The 20000-nt window shown below is 43.1% G+C and overlaps 2 protein-coding genes across 3 annotated transcripts in view; one reads left to right on the plus strand and one right to left on the minus strand.

The window, feature by feature from the left end:
- The window catches only part of cluap1 (clusterin associated protein 1), a 15457-nt gene extending 7140 nt beyond the window's left edge, over window positions 1-8317 (plus strand). Inside the window, exons 10-13 of one of the 2 annotated variants that reach the window (XM_080834989.1) lie at window positions 19-129; window positions 4819-4871; window positions 6903-6959; window positions 7332-8317. In XM_080834989.1, the coding sequence (XP_080691115.1) occupies window positions 19-129; window positions 4819-4871; window positions 6903-6959; window positions 7332-7535 (425 nt within the window). In that variant the 3' untranslated portion in view covers window positions 7536-8317. The remainder of the gene's footprint in view (window positions 1-18; window positions 130-4818; window positions 4872-6902; window positions 6960-7331) is intronic. The other variant, XM_080834990.1, reaches the window with a different exon arrangement.
- A 297-nt stretch (window positions 8318-8614) lies between these two features.
- nlrc3 (NLR family, CARD domain containing 3) overlaps window positions 8615-20000 on the minus strand; it is a gene marked incomplete at both ends in the record, with an annotated part of 20980 nt that continues 9594 nt past the window's right edge. The window contains 9 exons of the mRNA XM_080835512.1: window positions 8615-8705; window positions 8959-9042; window positions 9189-9272; window positions 10485-10568; window positions 14115-14198; window positions 14467-14550; window positions 14721-14804; window positions 17540-17623; window positions 19695-19778. Coding sequence (XP_080691638.1) covers window positions 8615-8705; window positions 8959-9042; window positions 9189-9272; window positions 10485-10568; window positions 14115-14198; window positions 14467-14550; window positions 14721-14804; window positions 17540-17623; window positions 19695-19778 — 763 coding nt within the window. The remainder of the gene's footprint in view (window positions 8706-8958; window positions 9043-9188; window positions 9273-10484; window positions 10569-14114; window positions 14199-14466; window positions 14551-14720; window positions 14805-17539; window positions 17624-19694; window positions 19779-20000) is intronic.

Raw genomic sequence — 20000 nt, forward strand, 5'->3', positions numbered from 1 at the left:
GTAATGTGTTATGTGCAGCCCCTGAAGAGGAATCTGACATGGAAATCCCAGAGGATGAAGGTTCAGACAGTGAAACAGATGAGAACAGACCAACCAAACCTCGGCCCATACGACAAGCACCCCTAGCAGGTAACACACACAAACACACACACACACACACACACACATACACACATACACAAACCAAACACACACACACACACACACACACACACACACACACACACACACACACACACACGAGCATGCTCATAAAAGACACATATCCTCATTGACATTTTCAGTGACATTCACAACTTCCTACGCTCTCCGTCATGTCATTTTTTTCAACCCCATCCGCAGGGGCGGCCTTTCCTACAGGCGGGTTAGGCGACCGCCTAGAGCGCCATCTAGAGAGGGAGCGCCAAATAATGCGCCCGGAAAAAAAACAACTATATATATATTTTTTCCCGGACGCATAAGTTGGCGCTCCTTCTATATCTCCAAAATTTTGACATAAAAAAAAAAATCTATCATTGAGGTAAAATGAGCCAAAACTCGAAAACGAAGGGCTATGTTCTTCATTGGTGTTGTTAAATCATGCTAGCTTAGGAAGGCATTCGGTGCAAATATGTGTATTTCCTCTGAAAAGGATTAACCCCACCGGCATGTATGACTATATGGGCGGGATGTCAGAATTTATCGATATACCTCTTTAACGCAGTAAAATTACTGATATTAAAACCCTGCAAGGTGCAGGGTAGTGGACGTATGATGCACAATACACATTAAGGGTTGCTACAATATGTTATCATGAAAACACTAATGAACACAGTATTTCAGAGATCAAACTGATTTTGGAGAAACAGTGTATAATGAGCAGATAGACAACACGTGGGAATACATTAATACAACTTCTTCAGGGGGTTATCAAACATTATTGTGAATGACGAACATGTACATGGATTTATGGGAACAGCCGCTCGACAGGTCCTCGTCTACTGAAACTAATTACAAATCAAACTTTCTCCAACAATATCACATAGGCCTATGCGCAAAGTAACGTATTCTTTTAACGACATTGAAGCGAGGAAATACATTTCGCCACAAAGCTACATTTAACAAATAATGATAATACATACTGTAACATGCCGGCATAGTCGCCCCATAATGCCGTGCGGCGGGTGCATATACTTTTCTATATGTGATGATGCATTAACGATGTACCTGTTCCTGACTGTTCTTATTGCATGTCGTTGTTCTGTGTTGGGACTGAGTTTATACAGGTGTGTGACGGCAACACAGTCTATTTGCTGCGATCGTTGTTGTGTGCATGTGAAATAATTGCAGTCTTACAAGGCAAAATAGCGTTTGAAAGTTGCAATGGGGGGGGGGGGTTGGGGGGGGGGGGGGCGCCAGGAGTGAAGCTCGCCTAGAGCGCCAAATGTGCTAGGGCCGCCCCTGCCCATCCGTGTTGGACAGGCTGCCCCTCCACAGCGAGGAAACTCGTCTCGTTCTTCCAAAAGCACTGCCTCTTTCCTACTTTCAAAAAGCAGGAGCTTTGTCTCATTACTCGAGTTCAAGTTTAAGTTTATTTATATAGCACATTTCATATGATATACATAGACACAATGTGTTTTAACTCCCCTCTCACTCTAAGCCGTGTGTGTGTGTGTATGTGTGTGTGTGTCTGATCATACTGATGATGATAATTGGCAGGCTGTTATCAGTAGCCACCATGTCTCTCAGAAACCGCTAAAGGTCAGGTGGACAGAACAGCCTCTGAGTGTTGCAGGAGTTCACAGGAGTTCTTAATTGACTTCTCTCCCATTGACTCTGTCCTCAGGCACCCTACCCGGCAAGAGTACTGGTGTCATCTTCAAAATGATTTTCACGGTATATGCACATGTGAAGGACCTTAAAACAGACTTGTGGTGCTGATTAGCCGCCTTCACAGACATCACTTATCACCCTAGCAAGCCTTTTATCAGTGCTAACTGTGCTGTTGTTGGTTTTCGTAAGGTTTTTGCATCCCTCTTCAGGAGTTATTTGGCTAGTTCCTCCTGCCTGCTTTATGCTACACATGCTAGCACCCATAGGTTTGACCCTCTGTCTCTTCCAGGCCTGGGGACTGAAGGTTTGAGTCCAGAGTGGGACTGTGTTTCTCACTGGGCTTCTCAGGTGTTGTGGGATCGGGAACCCCTAATAATAAACGCTAAGACATTGGTGTTTAGCACAAAGAGTCAAAATGCCATTGAGGCTAACATCCTGTCGGGCTGTGACGCATTTTCGTACCTCAAGCTGTCATTTCTGTCATGTCAAAGGCACTTAGTGAAACGTCTGCTGTGGCCTTATCAAAGACATGCATCACTTCCTCTTTGTCTCTTCGTATGAACCTGCACCCAGGGAAATGGGGAGATTCACACACACACACACACACGCGCACACTCACACTCACATACACACGCACACACAAATGTGTTCATGTACGTATATGTACATCATCATTCCAAAGGCAACAAAGAGATATTAGTCTCAGATGTTTCTATAATTGTCTATAATGTCTGATGTTGTTGATTAAAATGATAATACCACGAAAACATAAACATAGTATCAATCGGTCCCCTGAGAGGGATTTTTTGTTTTTTTTAAGTAGTCTGTGACGAGACGGTAAGATGATCAGAGAGCTCATGGGGGGCCTCCTGTGGAGGTTGAGAAGGCACTCCACCAGGCTGGCATGTTGTCAAGAGATTAGAGGGGGGCAGCTGGTCAAAGAGGGTCGGAGAGGTTTGCTAGTGGGGAGCAGGGCACTCGCCCACACTCACGCCCGCAGCTGGGCTCAGGGTTGACTGCAAGCATCTGGTATAATCACCCAGGAGTGTGAGTGGCAAAAGCTTGTGTAAAGAGTCCCGTAGTGGAACAGCACACACACACACACACACACACACACACACACACTCACAAATGTGGCGATGGGTATTTAAATCCCCTGTTAGCTTCTTCCTTTAGTCACACATGCAACGAGCCCTGCCAAACACACACACACACACACACACACTGACAATGTGCCTCACAGGTAAAAACAGGTTTATAGCCATACAAGAGTATATAAGACATACTTTACTTCAACTCTTTGTCCTTAGATGTAAGACATTGGGCCCTATCTTGCACCCAGCGCAATTGACATCGTCACCGACGCATGTATCATTCCTATGTTGCACCCGGCGCACAGCGGGATTTTCACTCCAGAGGCGCGCGTCGAAATGAACTTGCGCCGAAATGGCCGGGGCGGAACAGAGAAGGCGTTTCTCAGGCGCAAGTCTTCCCAAGTGGTATTTTGCAGTTTCAAAACTACAGTGCGCCGTAGACCAGAAAAAACCTAGTCTAATGTCAGAGGCGCATTGTGTAGAGTCTGTGGCGCGTATTCAGACGCTATTTTAAGGGCGCGTGCTACCAAACGTGCTACCAAACGTGAAGAAAAATTGCGATTGTGAACTCACTTTGACCTTTCATTATTTGATTCGCTTTGGTAAAAAGGAACAAGAGGTTTTACTTAATGTAATGAAGTAAAAAGTACGAAGTTTCACTTTGAAATGTAGTGGAGTGAAAGTATAAAGTCTCACCAAATAGAAATACAGATACAGTACAGATTCATAGATATGTTACTTAAGTACAGGAACGAATTACATTTAGCCTACTTCGTTACTGTCCACCACTAAGTATAGGACTGTATAGAACAGGGTGGAACAGTAGTGTAGAACTGAATTAAATGGTTCCATGTCAATGTTCCGAAAGCCCATTATTCCGACAGCCCGCTGTTCCGAAATTGTGAGCACAGCAACGTGAACCACTAAGGCCCACATGCACATCCAAATGATTTGAACACTCATACACATATAAATGCATTTATTTCACAAGCATGAACTTTAATTCAGATTATTATTATACACACATGGCATTTGCATCGCGATGATAAAATACTTTTATGATAGCCAACGCATGCATGCTTTATCAGTGCTTGAAATGTCCTGCGACAATCTGCCGGTGATTTCCTACGCACGAACGGTACCCTATATTCAAAACCAGAGTTGGCTAAATTAACGAATATTGCATAGAAAAGTGATATGTGAACCTTTCCGGTCTTCCTCCAGGTAATTCCGCCATTATAATAACAAGCCGCTATGGAATATGCGCTCCTCGCTCTTAAAGGGAATGTGAGATGACGCTCTGATTGGTTTATTGCATATTACGCCCAAACCCCACCTATGGCTGAGTAACCTCCTTTGGACCAACCCATTTGACATTTGCGCCGGACGCAAGTGTGTTTTTTCCGCCGTTATAATAGCAAATGCGCCATAGAGCCGCCCACACAGCTACTTGCGTTTGGCGCTGTCCTACTTGCGTTTCTGATCGTTAAAATAGGGCCCATTAAGTCTCATAAACATTTCAGTTCAGATGCCACATTCTATCATATATCACCATTATAGTTGAATGCCAGTGCTATTACAGAGTCAGGTCCTAATGATCATCAGTAATAGCCATAACAGTTTTGAAAACATTTAATGTTATGACAGCTTATTGGCATGTAACAGAGTGGCATAGCAGCAAATATTCTGATAGCTGTTATGACAGTTAGGGATGGTGGTAACATGACACTGTTATATGATTGTATATGCTAGAAAATTAATATATACAACATAGAATAGAAGAAAAAACTGTTTTCACCGTGTCTCCGGATTAGTGATGTAATGTACTGGTTATTCCTGGTTATCTGATGTGTGAAGTGTGTGGGTGTGTGTGAGATGGTTACTCACGTCTAAACTGCTTTGCCCTCCACAGCGAGAGCAGGTACACGTGTCACTGGGACCATGCAGGGAGGGGAGAACGAGGAAGTAAGTACACACTCTCACACACACTTTCACACAGACACACACACACACTCACACTCACACACACTTTCACACAGACACACACACACTCACACACACACATACTTTCACACAGACACACACACACACACACAGTGCAGACAGAAATACTCACTAAAACATGTCCACACAATTTTCTTTTACACCTACACACAAGCAGACACACACGCACACCAACACCCACACACAGAAACACTCTTTTTGTTCTCTCCTGTCTCCCTCATTCAGTGCTTAATCACCTTCATCACTTCACCTAAACACATCCACTTCAGGGTTCCCACTGGCATGGATATCCTGGAAATGTCATGGAATTTTAAAATCCCATTTATTTTCCAAGCCTAGAAGAGTCATGAAATTTGATTTTGTCATACCAGGGGCGTGTGAGCTATAGAAGATAAAGCATACCTGTGTTGTCTATCTTATGGAATGATTCAAGTCTCCAAGTCAACTCCGATCACGTCCTTCTCCCATTGAACAGTGTACAGAGATCCTGCAATAGTGTGGGTTGTTGCAAAAACCATTGACGTTCCAGCATCACATCACATTCATGTCACATCACATTCCCATCACACCCCCACATGAACACAACCTAAACCAGTAGAGTTTTAAAGTAATCAATGCACCAGTCATCAATGTAGGCCTAAATCATTGTCCAGTATTTTACTTTTCAGCTGAAATTGGAAAAAAAATGAACTAAAGATTTTAAATAACACCTGTCTGTATGTTTAAGTCTATTAACTACTTCTAATTAGGAAAGTACACAAAATATAGGTTACTTTCTTTATATAATATATAAACATAATATGCATCTATGACTCTATATAGGTTACTTTCCTAATATAAAATATAAACATAATATGCATTTACGACTCTTCCATGGAGTATTTTTCGCTGAGAAAATGTCTACGCTGTGATCCAGTTTCCACAAAAATTTGACATGGCCTTAAGAGCCTAACAAGCCTATTAGAAAAGGAATGGAAAAGGTTTCATTCAGTAATAAGGCATGTGGAGTAATAGGCGCAGTGGGCACAAATTACATGAAGTGCCCTTGAAAAGTTAAGAAAACATTTTGAAGTGAAAGTGGCTGGGAACCCTGCCAGACGGACAGTCTTACTAACCCTCTCCAGACATGCTACTCTCCATCTCATCTCTCTCCTCTGTCCTCTCCTCTAACCCTCTCCAGACATGCTACTCTCCATCTCATCTCTCTCCTCTGTCCTCTCCTCTAACCCTCTCCAGACATGCTACTCTCCATCTCATCTCTCTCCTCTGTCCTCTCCTCTAACCCTCTCCAGACATGCTACTCTCCATCTCATCTCTCTCCTCTGTCCTCTCCTCTAACCCTCTCCAGACATGCTACTCTCCATCTCATCTCTCTCCTCTGTCCTCTCCTCTAACCCTCTCCAGACATGCTACTCTCCATCTCATCTCTCTCCTCTGTCCTCTCCTCTAACCCTCTCCAGACATGCTACTCTCCATCTCATCTCTCTCCTCTGTCCTCTCCTCTAACCCTCTCCAGACATGCTACTCTCCATCTCATCTCTCTCCTCTGTCCTCTCCTCTAACCCTCTCCAGACATGCTACTCTCCATCTCATCTCTCTCCTCTGTCCTCTCCTCTAACCCTCTCCAGACATGCTACTCTCCATCTCACCTCTCTCCTCTGTCCTCTCCTCTAACCCTCTCCAGACATGCTACTCTCCATCTCATCTCTCTCCTCTGTCCTCTCCTCTAACCCTCTCCAGACATGCTACTCTTCATCTCATCTCTCTCCTCTAACCCTCTCCAGATCTGCTCATCCATCATACCCTCTCTCTCCTTTGTCCCCTCCTCTATCTCTCTCACTGCATTCCCACTCATCCCACACACCCTCTTTCTCTGTCCCTCTCTCTGATTGTCTGTCTCTCTCTTTCACTTTCTATCTCTCCCTCTTTCTCACTCCATCTTACTCAATGGCCTCCATCTCTTGTCTTCTCTTTCATACTCCCTCTCTAAAGCCTGAAGAGAAGGATTCTATCTCTCCATCTCAGCGTCCGCAGAGGAGGAAAGGGAAGGTGTGTGTGTGTTAGATTCTGTGTGTAAGGCTTACACATGAGTGTCTGTCTGTCTGTGTGTGTGTGTGTGTGTGTGTGTGTGCGTGCATGTTTTTATGTGTATTAGTGTTAGAATAGGGATAGTTGTTTCTTAGGTTTAGCATTGACCCTTTGTGTTTGTGTGTGTGTGTGTGTGTGCGTGTGTGTTTGTCAGTGTTTGGTAAGAATCAGTGTCAGGTAGCAAGTATTCACATTTGTTTCTACAGTTGAAAATGCCAACAGAGACAAGCACTTATTCCCCCTCTTCTCTCGAGCACGCAGGGCAAGTGTGTGATTGTCTTTGTGGTGTTCATGCACGGGCAACTAAATAATGTAATTCTTGTTCGGCTACAGTCAGAGGACAGCGAGATCGGGGTGGACGACGATGATGAAGACGAAGAAGACGACGACGATGAGGACGATGAAGAAGAGGAGGATGAGGAAGGCGACGAGTTCGCAGGGGCAGATCTTGACGAAGATGTCAGCTTGGAGCCCAAAAGACCCACCAGGGGCGGGATGAGACCGCCGATACAGGAAGAGAGTGACAATGATTTTTAGCCCCGGCCTCTCTTTCTCCCTCTGTCTGTCTCCTCTCTCTTTGTTTCTAAGTCTACTCTAATCCAGCCCACTGGACACGTGTAACAGGAAAACAGATACCAACACTTTACAAAGACTATACAACTACACACATTTCACTCCAACCTTAGATTTAAAGGGCATGCCATGCAGTACACACACACACTAATACAAGGAAATTAAGCTTGACACCTTTTGTAGGACACAGCATCAGTGACTCTATATACACACACACACTCTCAAATTTAGGCTTATATTTAGTCAAAAAGAGACCAATGCCTTCTAACACATACACATACACATACACACACTCACACTGTATTCAGGTGTGAGTTGTGGTGAACAGACTTACTCAAGTGTGTGTAGGGATTTGTTGACCATGAGAGCTTCAGCCAATGCCACAGCACCTGCTTTGCCCATAGATACACCCTGGAGACTGTCAATGCACACACACACACACACACACCCAGACATACAAACACACACTTACGCACGCCTCAAACCTCTGCAACAGGATGACTCACTCCGATCCCATGACAACATTATTCACACGACAACCTGCCACGTCAAAATAGTGCCTTATTAGGCCACAGCAACACAGTTTCAACAGTAATGACACTCCCCACATAGACATAGTGTCAGTGCAGTCCTTAACACCACACCCACAGCTCCACAGCACCGTTTGGGCTTCTGGTCCTGATTCAGTCCAAATGAGTGGCACTTGTGTTTTAGTGTGTGAAGGGGAGTTTCTCATACAGTCATTTTGCTTCTCTCTTAATAATAGAACACTAATAAAGAAGTTATGTTTCTAATTCTGTAGTGTGGTCTTGTGTTTTTGTGCAGCCACACACACACACACACACACACACACACACACACACACACACACACACACACACACACACACACACCAGTCGTCACAGTGATTCAAGCGTTTATTTCATTTTCAGAAACAATTATTGTAGATTTAAAAAAAATCTCTGGTCATGGTTATTTACAATATAAAAAATAAATACGCAGAAAAAATAAACACACACACACACAGCTGAGGGTCCTTGACATCAGATGTCAACCACACACTCCGCAGCCTCGGCTCTGATGTGCTCCGAGACAACCTTAGCCCCTGACTCACCGATGCCATTTCCCTGCAAACTGGAAAAAACACACAAACACACTTGTACCTTTATTATCATAAGAAATGTCTATACTCGTAACACACTCATGGCATTAGAATCCCATGGCACACACACACTCATGTACCTTTCCTATACATTTAGTTTTGACTAATACCGACAGACTTTATTAGAACATCCTGACATTCATATAGTTACTGTGAGGACCCTGATATTGAACCAATACATACTATAAGCACAGTATAGACAACCAGACTAACACACACACTTACTTTATGTAAGTAAGCTGATGATTTCCTTTTAGCGCTGTGGCAATGAAAATGGCTCCATCCATTCCAAGTGAGTTTTCCTGCAGACTGTAAACACGCACAATATCGGTGTAAACGGTGATAAAAGAATACACTGAGTTACAGGAATTTACTCATGGCGTTTACATGGACAGTTTCAAGAGACGATGGTAGGATTCATACAATCTGGCAGCAGCAGGCGTCTTTTAACTCACTTCAGCCGTCTCAGGCTTCTGTTGGTCTTCAAAGCGCTGGACAAGGCTTTCGCGCCTGCCATTCCGATGGAGTTGCCACGAAGACTAAAAATAAAAACAAAAGACAAACGGTCATTCTTGATTAAATTTGTTCAATGTTAATGAGTTGATGTCTGGTATTCATCTCGGCTCTTGTGTCAGCAGTAATACTAGCCTCACCCACAACACACACAGGCAGCATTTGTAACTGGGTTTTCTTTGTCTTGCCCAAATGTGTTTACTTTCACTTCTGTTTTCCCATTGAGGGGTTGAAGGTGGGGGTCTTTGTAGAATTGAAACGTGACACACAAGAATTGAGCATCCACTGGAACTCCCCATTCTTTGCCAATTAGGAAGATCAATAACATGTAGGTAGGCTAAATCATCTAAAGCAGTCAGGTAGGGTCTGGTCCCTTCAAAAGAGTAAGACTTGCAGGTGGCAATTCAATCAGCGAATGCATAGGGAATTATAATCTTGCCCGACATTAAAATGAGGCCCTCTCATGTCTGTATGTCAGCTATGGGAGATATGGATGGTTCTTGTATTGCCTTTGGTGCTTATTGGAATGGAGTGGTGGTCCCAGTAATACTGACGAAACGAGACGTTTAGGAACTAAGAACTTCTTTAGACAGAAGAACTAGTATCCTTGGTCATATTAAGCATTGTTCAGGTCCTGAGCAGAATAGGAAGTTCTGTATACAGAGTAATGCTGCTAGGGTGACCACTAGCCTGGACAGTCCAGACCTAGGTAGAGTGTCCACCCTTTTGGGCGAGGGGGTCATCCTTTTTGACGTGCAGTGGCGAATACAATGCTTTTCCCCGGAGTTTTGGTGTTGTATACATGCAATTTCAGCAACCCACCCACCCAACAACTCTATCAGAACCCCACACTCCCATGGACATCTTTTGGATAGCAGTTTGTAAGGGGAAGCAATGTGTGTACTGGTGTGTATTCAGGTGTGTGTTGGCGAAGCAATGTGTTTACTGGTGTGTATTCAGGTGTGCGTTGGCGAAGCAGTGTGTTTACTGGTGTGTATTCAGGTGTGCGTTGGCGAAGCAGTGTGTTTACTGGTGTGTATTCAGGTGTGCGTTGGCGAAGCAGTGTATTTACTGGTGTGTATTCAGGTGTGCGTTGGCGAAGCAATGTGTTTACTGGTGTGTATTCAGGTGTGCGTTTGCGAAGCAGTGTGTTTACTGGTGTGTATTCAGGTGTGCGTTGGCGAAGCAGTGTGTTTAATGGTGTGTATTCAGGTGTGAGTTGTGGTGAACAGACTTACTCAAGTGTGTGTAGGGATTTGTTGACCATGAGAGCTTCAGCCAATGCCACAGCACCTGCTTTGCCCATAGATACACCCTGGAGACTGTCAATGCACACACACACACACACACACACACACACACACACACACACACACACACACACACACACACACAGGGGTTAAATTGGGATTTTCTATGTAGGGGGGCTCTGATCCAGAGGGGCAAATTTCACAAATCTTTCGAGGATTATGCAGTAAATAAGTTGCCAAATTAAACAAAAAACACATCACCGTTAAAGTTAACTTTGTGAAAAGTAACCTACTAACAAATACTTTCCATTTTCCACCACTTGTTTGTCATGTCATCCATTCATATGGATGTGAATCAATCAATACTAATACAATTATTAGTATTTGTTAGTAGGTTACTTTTCTAAAAAAATATTCACAGGGTCAATGCTAAAATACACTACTCACCCAAAAGCCAGATATCACTAACTTTTTGTGAGTAGTGTATGTTCAAGGACCAATGCATAGCCAGGAGGAAGATTCAGATGATGAGCAACCATCCACAAGCAGTGAAGCAAGCAGCCAACAACTCCAGCATTTTTTATATGTTGCTTAATATGTACTCTGTAGATTTTGAGTGTGTTTGATGAGGTCACATTAAGAGCTGATTCATTGATACAAATAAGTTTGAAATTCATCCAGCTAGGAATGAGAAATGTGATTCGGAGATCGCATAGACTACTTGCTAAATCATTTAGAATTAGCAGCATTGTTCTTTTTAACTAGCGCTTGCGAGTTGACACACCAGTAGCAGGCTATCCCTGCATGTCTAAGGTTAATTTTTCCTGCTTAATGAAAATGCAAGCCCATATCTAATGATATTAGCCTATTGGTGATGATCGACCTCTTTCAAAATACCGTGCACCTTTAATTTTGTTTCTCTTACCTCGCCATTCACCTGTCTACTACGATATGTCTGATGATGACCGATTGACGTTGTGTTGTCTGATCGCAGAGGAGGAGCTGCTGCGCAAGTTTCGTGCGCGATATGCCTACTTCTCAAACTTGCTACAGATGTCTAGGCCAGCCTTTCCCTACCATTATTTAGATTTTTGTTTTAAAACAACATAGATTTGCAATGGAAAAGTTGTAAATGAGTAGGACAACATTGCTTGTGAATGGACTAGGCAGATTGCCAAAATCGGCTGGAGCTGCTGCGCAGCAGATCTGCTTTGCAGAACTCCAGATCCGGCAACCGGATCCGGCCAGCCCCGGCCCAATTTAACCACTGCACACACACACACACACACACACACACACACACACACACACACACACACACACACACACACACCTTTAACAATGCTGAGAAGGATGAACTAGCAGAAACATAACGATAAATAAAACTCACATACAAACATACCGTAAATCCTCAAATTGTGGCCGGGGCAGGCCTTTATTTCTAACTTATCTTCTGTTATAGAATTGTATTATTTAAATCAAATAATGGGCATAATTACAGTAGGCTTATATCATTCATTGCATATGCATTCAACACTTCCTTCAACCATTTACCGGTAAGCTACCGGTAGAATGAAACCAGTAAGCCTATAGGCTAATCAACTTCCTGTAGTCTTAAAAGACATTGTTTATTCCAGGGGCCCTATCTTGCCGATCAGAAACGCAAGTAGGACGGCGCCAAGCGCAAGTAGCTGTGTGGGCGGCTCTATGGCGCAGTTGCTATTTTAACGGCGGAAAAAACACACTTGCGTCCAGCGCAAGTGTCAAAAGGGTTGGTCCAAAGGAGGTTACTCAGCCATAGGTGTGGTTTGGGCGTAATATGCAATAAACCAATCGGAGCGTCATTTCACATTCCCTTTAAGAGCGAGAAGCGCATAGTCCATAGCGGCTTGTTATTTTGATGGCGGAATTACCTGGTGGAAGACCGGAGAAGTTCACAGCCGAGGAGACCAACGTGAGATTTACACCAATTTTTTGGCAAGCCATATATAATTACAAGGAAAATAAAGTATTTACCACTTGAGGAAATCATTGTGAAATCCATATCCAAGATATTTTAAAAATAAGCATACATGTAGCCTACACATTGACCCAAATGATTCAGGTTAATTGAAGCTGCGTGACATTTGATTTATTGTATGGCTTTGTAAAAAGCCGGGAGATAGATATATATGGGGATGCGAGAAACCCTCCAAAAGTAAGCAAAGTCAAGCAAGCATGTCAAGATATTGCCGTGATTGTTTCTGCAACGGGGCACCCGAAAACGGTGCCGAAAACGCTATAATGACGTCCGGAGACGTGGGACATCCAAGCTGGAAGGTAACACACGTTCTCGTGCCTTCACGGGAGGTGGATCTGCCTCGACCCAGGATCTGACGGCAGCAGAGGACATCGCCACGTCTACCCTCACGCCTGAGAGCGTGCAGGGATTTGGGGGCATGGAAATCGGCACCCAAGCCAGTGCACCAGCTGACCAAACCCAAGGTACATAAATAAAGTCCACATACACAGAGATGAGTTTACAAGATTTATAATAATACTGGCATTAAATAAATGCAACAAAGCCATACAATAAATCAAATGTCACGCAGCTTCAATTAACCTGAATCATTTGGGTCAATTGTGTACGCTAGATGTATGCCTAGTTTTTAAATGTCTTGGATACGGATATCACAATGATTTCCTCATGTGGTAAATACTTAATTTTCCTTGTAATTATATATGGCTTGCCAAACAATTGGTGTAAATCTCTCGTGAAGACGACAGAAGTAAAGTGTAGCCTACAGGTCCTATACTGTGCGGGCAAGCACATGCGCCCTTAAAATAGCGTTCTGAATACGCGTTACAGACTTTAGACATTGCGCCTCACATTAGACCAGCTTTTTTTTGGTCAATGGCGCACGGCGCACGGCGTTGTTTTGAAACTGCAAAATACCACTTGCGCCAGAGAAACGCCTTCTCTGTTCCGCCCCCGCCCATGTCGACGCAAGTTCATTTCGAAGCGCGCCTCTGGAGGGAAAATCGCGCTGTGCGTCGGGTGCAAGATAGGAATGATACATGCGTCGGTGACAATGTCAATTGCGCTGGGTGCAAGATAGGGCCCCAGATCTTTTCCAATGTTCTCACTTACAATCAAGCAAGTCAAAAAATATCACTCATCCAAATAATAAGTGTATTGCATTATCAGCCCCTGCTTGCCACTAAGTTATGGTCTCCACTGTCAGTCACGGAGGAAAAGATTTCCACTTTTCTAGACACTCTTTTATGCTTATCGACGAGGCTGGTTTCCATATCCAGGCTAACTTTCTTTCTACCTCCACCTGCTAATTGGGTCTTTTTGGCATCATTCAGTTGATTTTTTACTGCTTTATGCATCTTCCAGTATCGAATTCGTCTCGGGTCAATGTCAAACCATTATTTGTCCGTATCGACCAAGCCACAGACTACTATCTGAAGCCGGCCTCTAATTGAAACCCGGTCTTTGTTTGAGGATTTATGGTACACATCTTTTTCTCTCTCTCTCTCTCTCGCTCTCTCTCTCTCTCTCTCTTTCTCACACACAAACAAACACACACACTCAACTGAGGCTCACACACAGACAAACACACACACACTTACTATAGCACAGATAGTGAGGAGTTAGTCTTCAGTGCAGAGGCCAGAGAAATTACACCATCATCTCCAAGTGCATTTTCCTGCAAACTGCACACACACACACCCACACACACACACACACACACACACACACACACACACACACACACACACACACACACACACACACACACACACACACACACACACACATGAGAGGGAGGAAAAGAGACAGTTAGAAAATAATAGAGGGATGGGATGTATTAGGAGTGAAAGGAAGTGGTAGAATGATAGAGTGATGTAAGTAAGAGTGGTAGAATCCAGAGAATCATAGAATGATAGCATGATAAAATGTGAGTGTGAGTGTGTGACTCACTCCAGCAGCTGTAGGTGTGTGTTGGTGTGAAGAGACTCGGCCAAAGCCTGAGCCGCGTTAACCTTCATGAAGTTCCACTGTAAACTGAACACACACACACACACACAAACACACACACACACAAACACACACACACACACACACACACACACACACACACACACACACACACAGTGAGACATAGGTACAGTATATATAATCTAAGTGTGTGTCTGTGTGTGTATGATATTTGATGTATGAAATATATTACTTACTGCAAGGAAGTCAGTGCTCTGTTGACCTTCACAGCTTTCCCTATAGCTGTCACGCCTTCATCATGAAGAAGGTTGGCTGTAAGACTAATTACAAAGAGAGAAAGAGAGAGAGAGACAGACAGAATGATACTTTTTATATATAATATTTTCAGTTAACTCTTAAACTCTGATCTGCATTACTGTTTTATTGAAACACTTCACATGAACAGCCAAGCCAATAAAGCTCCCTTGAAATAGAATTTGAGAAAGAGTCACTGACATGTGAAGTGACTTCTCCTATACCTATTTAGTGTCAGTGTGTGTGTGTGAATGTGTTAGGAGAGGATGGATGGCATAAGCGACTTAAATGTAATGGACAAACCGCTGATATAGCTTCAAAGACCCTAAACATCCACTGTAAAATTAAACCATTTAAAACACACACAAAGGTGTGTGCATAGGGTAAACTTCCAGAAAGAATGGCAGTAGTCATCCAAGCAAGACAAAGACAAGGAGAGGATTTTCACCAGAGAGGTACTCTAATTTTTCACTAATTCTTCCTTAAAATGAAGCAAACAATAGTTCATAAAGCTGTCATGCAATGATACAGTCACTAGAATGATATGATCAACCGTAACGTAGTCAACTACGTCACTTGGGTTGAATTCGTTTTCAACAAACATGGCTGCCACTGGAGAGCAAAAATGTGGGGATTCAAATCTGTTTTAGAAGACATTGACAGCACATTCATTTTGAAAGAATAACAGAGAAACGCGATGAAGGCATTTGTCGATCGATAAGATGTTTTTGCCGTCCTTCCTACGGGATCCGGTAAAAGTTCAATGTATCAGCTGGCTCCGTCATGAAACAGCGTTGCTCTGATTGGTTCAAGGTATATCCAATTGAGCAAAGAGGCATTTTTTCCCCTGGTTCGGTTGAAACACGCCCCATAATCACAGCCCCATGGAGCAGTATCAGACTCATATTCTGACTAGAATTATGAGGATGACATCATTAGGCTATATGTGAGCCTCCTCAGTGGGAATATCACACTTTGCACTGAGCCGTGTCCTTACCCTTACACTAAGCAAAGTCAATTGATAGCAAGATTTCCTTGACATCTCAAACTTTCCAAATATTACATGAGTGATTGATTGCACCCACGTACCAACTGCCCCCCCATATAGGTGATGCCAACCTACAGATCACAAATGTCGTGGCAAAATATCATGGCTCAGTCCACAATAGTTTCATATTTGAAATAGCGCTATCTACCACAGATTAAGCCACAGGGTTTTCGGAGAGGCATGACTTCTTGGTACGCATTGTTTACACACACACACAAACACAGACAAACTCACACACACACACACACACACTTTACTGCTTTTGTTTGGTCAGGATGGACTTTTCTTTCGCCAAGGATGCGTGTTGGCATAGAGGTTGAGGTTGCTCCTGTCACGACATTGACAGCACTTGAGCTGCTGTAGCTGCAGACTGTTTTACCTCGTTGCCCTTAAAGGCACCCAGTGCAACTTTCGAGGCTTTAAAATAAACATTCAATTTCTAGTCTTTTTTACACGTAGTACGTTACAATAACTCCATACCATTACATACCGACATTCAAGCAGCAAAGATGAGACGTCGTTGTGTGGTGGGAACTGATAGAAAATCGATAACAACAACAATCGCCGCCATTTTCTTTATTTTTTGTAACCTACAATAAATAAAGCAGGCTTCCAGTCAATGGAAAAATGGCTTCTCCCCACCGGCGATTGTTGTTGTTTACCATTTTCTATCAGTTCTCACCACACAACAACGTCTCATCTTTGCTCCTTGAATGTCGATATGTAATGGTATGGAGTTATTGAAACTTACTACGTGTAAAAAAGACTAGAAATTGAATGTTTATTTTTCATTGAATGTTTACATAAAGTTCCACTGGGTGCCTTTAATGGCGCAAATAGATTTTCACCTCCTTTCAAATTCACTTACAGCGTTCTTGCTTGGCTACTTTGTTTAGAGCATTTGGTTCAACGTCTTCTACTGTTCAACCTACATGTGTGGACGCACACACACAGAACACAAACACACACACAAATGAGTGTCCACAAGGACTTTTTGAAACATGCCTGTGAAATTCTGAGAAAAATGACTCACTCATTTGGCGTACACACACAGTGTGTCTGTGTCTGTGTCTGTGTGTGTGTGTGTGTGCATTGATTTTTTCAAATGCATACTCGCAATTCAGTACACTCCCATATAATGTATAAGGTCCAAATGCCAAAACAGTTGACACAAGAAAATATCTTAAATGAAACCTTAGCAAACCCATTCGAATGTGTTTTGAAAAAGCCTGTGTCTTTGTGTGTGTCCCTATGGACTGTGTGTTTGTGTGTGTCTGTTTGTGTGCGTGTGTGTGTGCGTGTGTGTGTGTGTGTGCTTGTGTGTGTGTGTGTGTGTGTGAGTGTGTGTGTGTGTGTGTGTGTGTTTGTGTGTGTGTATGTCTGTTTGCCATTAAGTGACTTGATGATGAGTGAACAACTTTTCACTTAAGGAAGGTTACCATGACAACACAGGCCAGACAAATCAAAAAGTGGGGCAAGAGATAGAGAGCAAACTGAGCACTGTGTGAGTGTGTGGTTGTGTGTGTGTGTGTGTGTGTGTGTGTGTGTGTGTGCGTGTGTGCATGTGTACGTGTGTCTGTGTGTGTTTGTGTGTGTGTGTGTGTGTGTGTGTATGTGTGTGTGTGCGTGCATGTGTGTGTGTGCGTGTGCATATGTGCTTGCTTGTGTCTGTGTGCGTGTGTGCGTGTGTGCGTGTGTGTGTGTTAAACTTACTCCAGTTCTTGGAGAGTGTGGTTCTTCTGTAAAGCTTTGGCAATGGCTTTGGCTCCCTCCACTCCCACCGAGTTCTCACGAAGACTGGCATGAAATCACACACACACACACACACACACACACACACACACACACACACACACACACACACACACACACACACACACACACACATTTATACATACATAAACACAAACACACACACACACATACAGAGTAAACAGGGTTACCAACTCTCGCTGTTCTGTCTCACAGTAGCATGACAGAAAAATCCATTGACTTCAATGTATCTCACACCAAAAAATACACCTGTTTTGGCCCGAGCTCGTCAATTCTCATGGCAAATCAGCCTTGAAAGTTGCCAACTCTGATCAACAGGCAAATGCACTAGCTCCTTAAAAGTCTAATTGAATACTCAGCTATTCCTGATCTATGTCTCACTCACGTTTTGCTTATTTATTTAATTTAGTTTATTCTACCTGTATTCTACTTTAGTTTGTAAGTGGCAGCGTTGCAGGACGGAGTGAACAAAAACTTTGTGGAAGGTTGGTAAAAGAAGGATCTTGGTTTATTCTGTAATGACAGATTTGTTCTATAAAGCGTCAGTGTCCAATGCAGCAGATCTCAGCACACACACTAAGTGAAGATATTAGCTGCAGAGTTTATTGGGGGATTATCATTCTAAGGGGCAGATGTACTAACATGTTACCGTCCGTATTAGGTGTGATTCCGTCGCAATGTGCAGCTAAATACAGGGCATGGTAGCCTGTGTATAAATGGACTAGGAGTTACACACAGATTAATGAGTTATCGAGCAGCCACTTCAATTCTTGAGTTTCTACATTAACATTGACTACTAGCAAATTACATGATGCTCGAGTAAGAGGCTGCGGTAGGACAGTGCGCCCTATCATTTTTTCCTAAACACTTTTCCTTGACCTCGATAGAAAACGTCACAAGGTCAAGGAAAGATGTGAAGAAGAATTCATAGGGACTAAGGCAAAGACAACCGCGGTGTTAAGAGAATCCACCTGCACTTATACTAGGCAATTAATTATGTGAAGGCTGATGTTACTGATGTGGGTCACATTGATTGGTTGTTGATTGGGTTGTTGTCGCAAGGAATTATGGGGCAATGCTATATCCTTCCCTTTCGTAAAGTATGCCTTAGTATACCTTATGTAGGAGATATGAAAAGAAGCAATGAAGCTCTTTCCTGGCAATTTAGAGAATTCCACCTGCTGACCAGTTCCATGGCTGCCACTTAGATACTTCCAGGCCATTTCACTCAGTTAGGGAAACTTCCTAAGCATAAAATACCATCTGAACAGGGCCTAAGAACTGGAAAAGAGTATCTAGGAGGCTATTGACTACATTTCCCATAAGCTACTGCTTTGTTTGGAGTCAGTGGTGAAACACGTTTTAGGGGGAGTTGAGAGTAGAGAAGAAGAGCTGATGAGTGTAACAGTGTTTTGGATGGTGCTGGAGTTAAGTAAAGCATTTAATTTCCGAACTTCTTTGTCCTCTCTGTTTGATGACATATTATTAACGTCTATTTCCTGATCACTAAACCTTTCGTTCATTTAAATGTTGATGTGTTTCCATGCTTCTATTCAATGGCTCCTGTGATTGAATGAAATACAGGACACCTTGGATCAGTCTGATCAGTTCCAGCTGGTTAAAGGTGTTAATGCGTATGCAAACGGGAAGAACTAGCGCTGAAAGTGGGCTACTTAGCCATTGACAATAACACTAGCCATTAAAGTGCTCATATCACCCCCCGACACCAGAGTAACCATTCACACACCTGGTTTAGTTTTTACACCCTTAAGGTTACTTGGACAGTTAGAATGACAGAATACAACATTTACATAGGTGTTGGAGGCTGTGGATCATAACACAATATATTTTAGGTCAACAGTTACAGACAAAAGGGATGCTAGGATTCATAGGAACAACACAGAACGTATTGTCTTGAAATAAAAGAATGTAATGAATTATTCACAGACATATTCACATGCTTTTTATTACACACACATTTACACACACACACACACACACACACACACACACACACACACACACACACACACACACACACACACACACACACACACACACACACACACACACACACACACACACACACACTCACATGAGGGTGATGAGGCCATGGTTGGAGCAGAGTGCCTGAGTGATGGCAGCCACACCTTTATCACTCACTGAACTACTTTGAAGTCTGAAAGAGAGAGAGAGAGAGAGGGTGAGCGGGAGAGACAAATACAAATGAGACAATAATACAGAGAGAGGGCGAAATAAAATGTGTGTGTGTATGTGTGTGTTTGTGTCTGTGTGTGTTTGTGTGTGTGTCTGTGTGTGTATGTGTTTGTTTGTGTTTGTGTGATAGAGACAGAAAGAGGGAGAATGAGGCAAATATAGAGTCAGCAGGAAAGAAAGACAG

The sequence above is a fragment of the Sprattus sprattus genome, assembly GCF_963457725.1.
Source record: "Sprattus sprattus genome assembly, chromosome: 3".
NCBI classification, from domain to species: domain Eukaryota; kingdom Metazoa; phylum Chordata; class Actinopteri; order Clupeiformes; family Clupeidae; genus Sprattus; species Sprattus sprattus.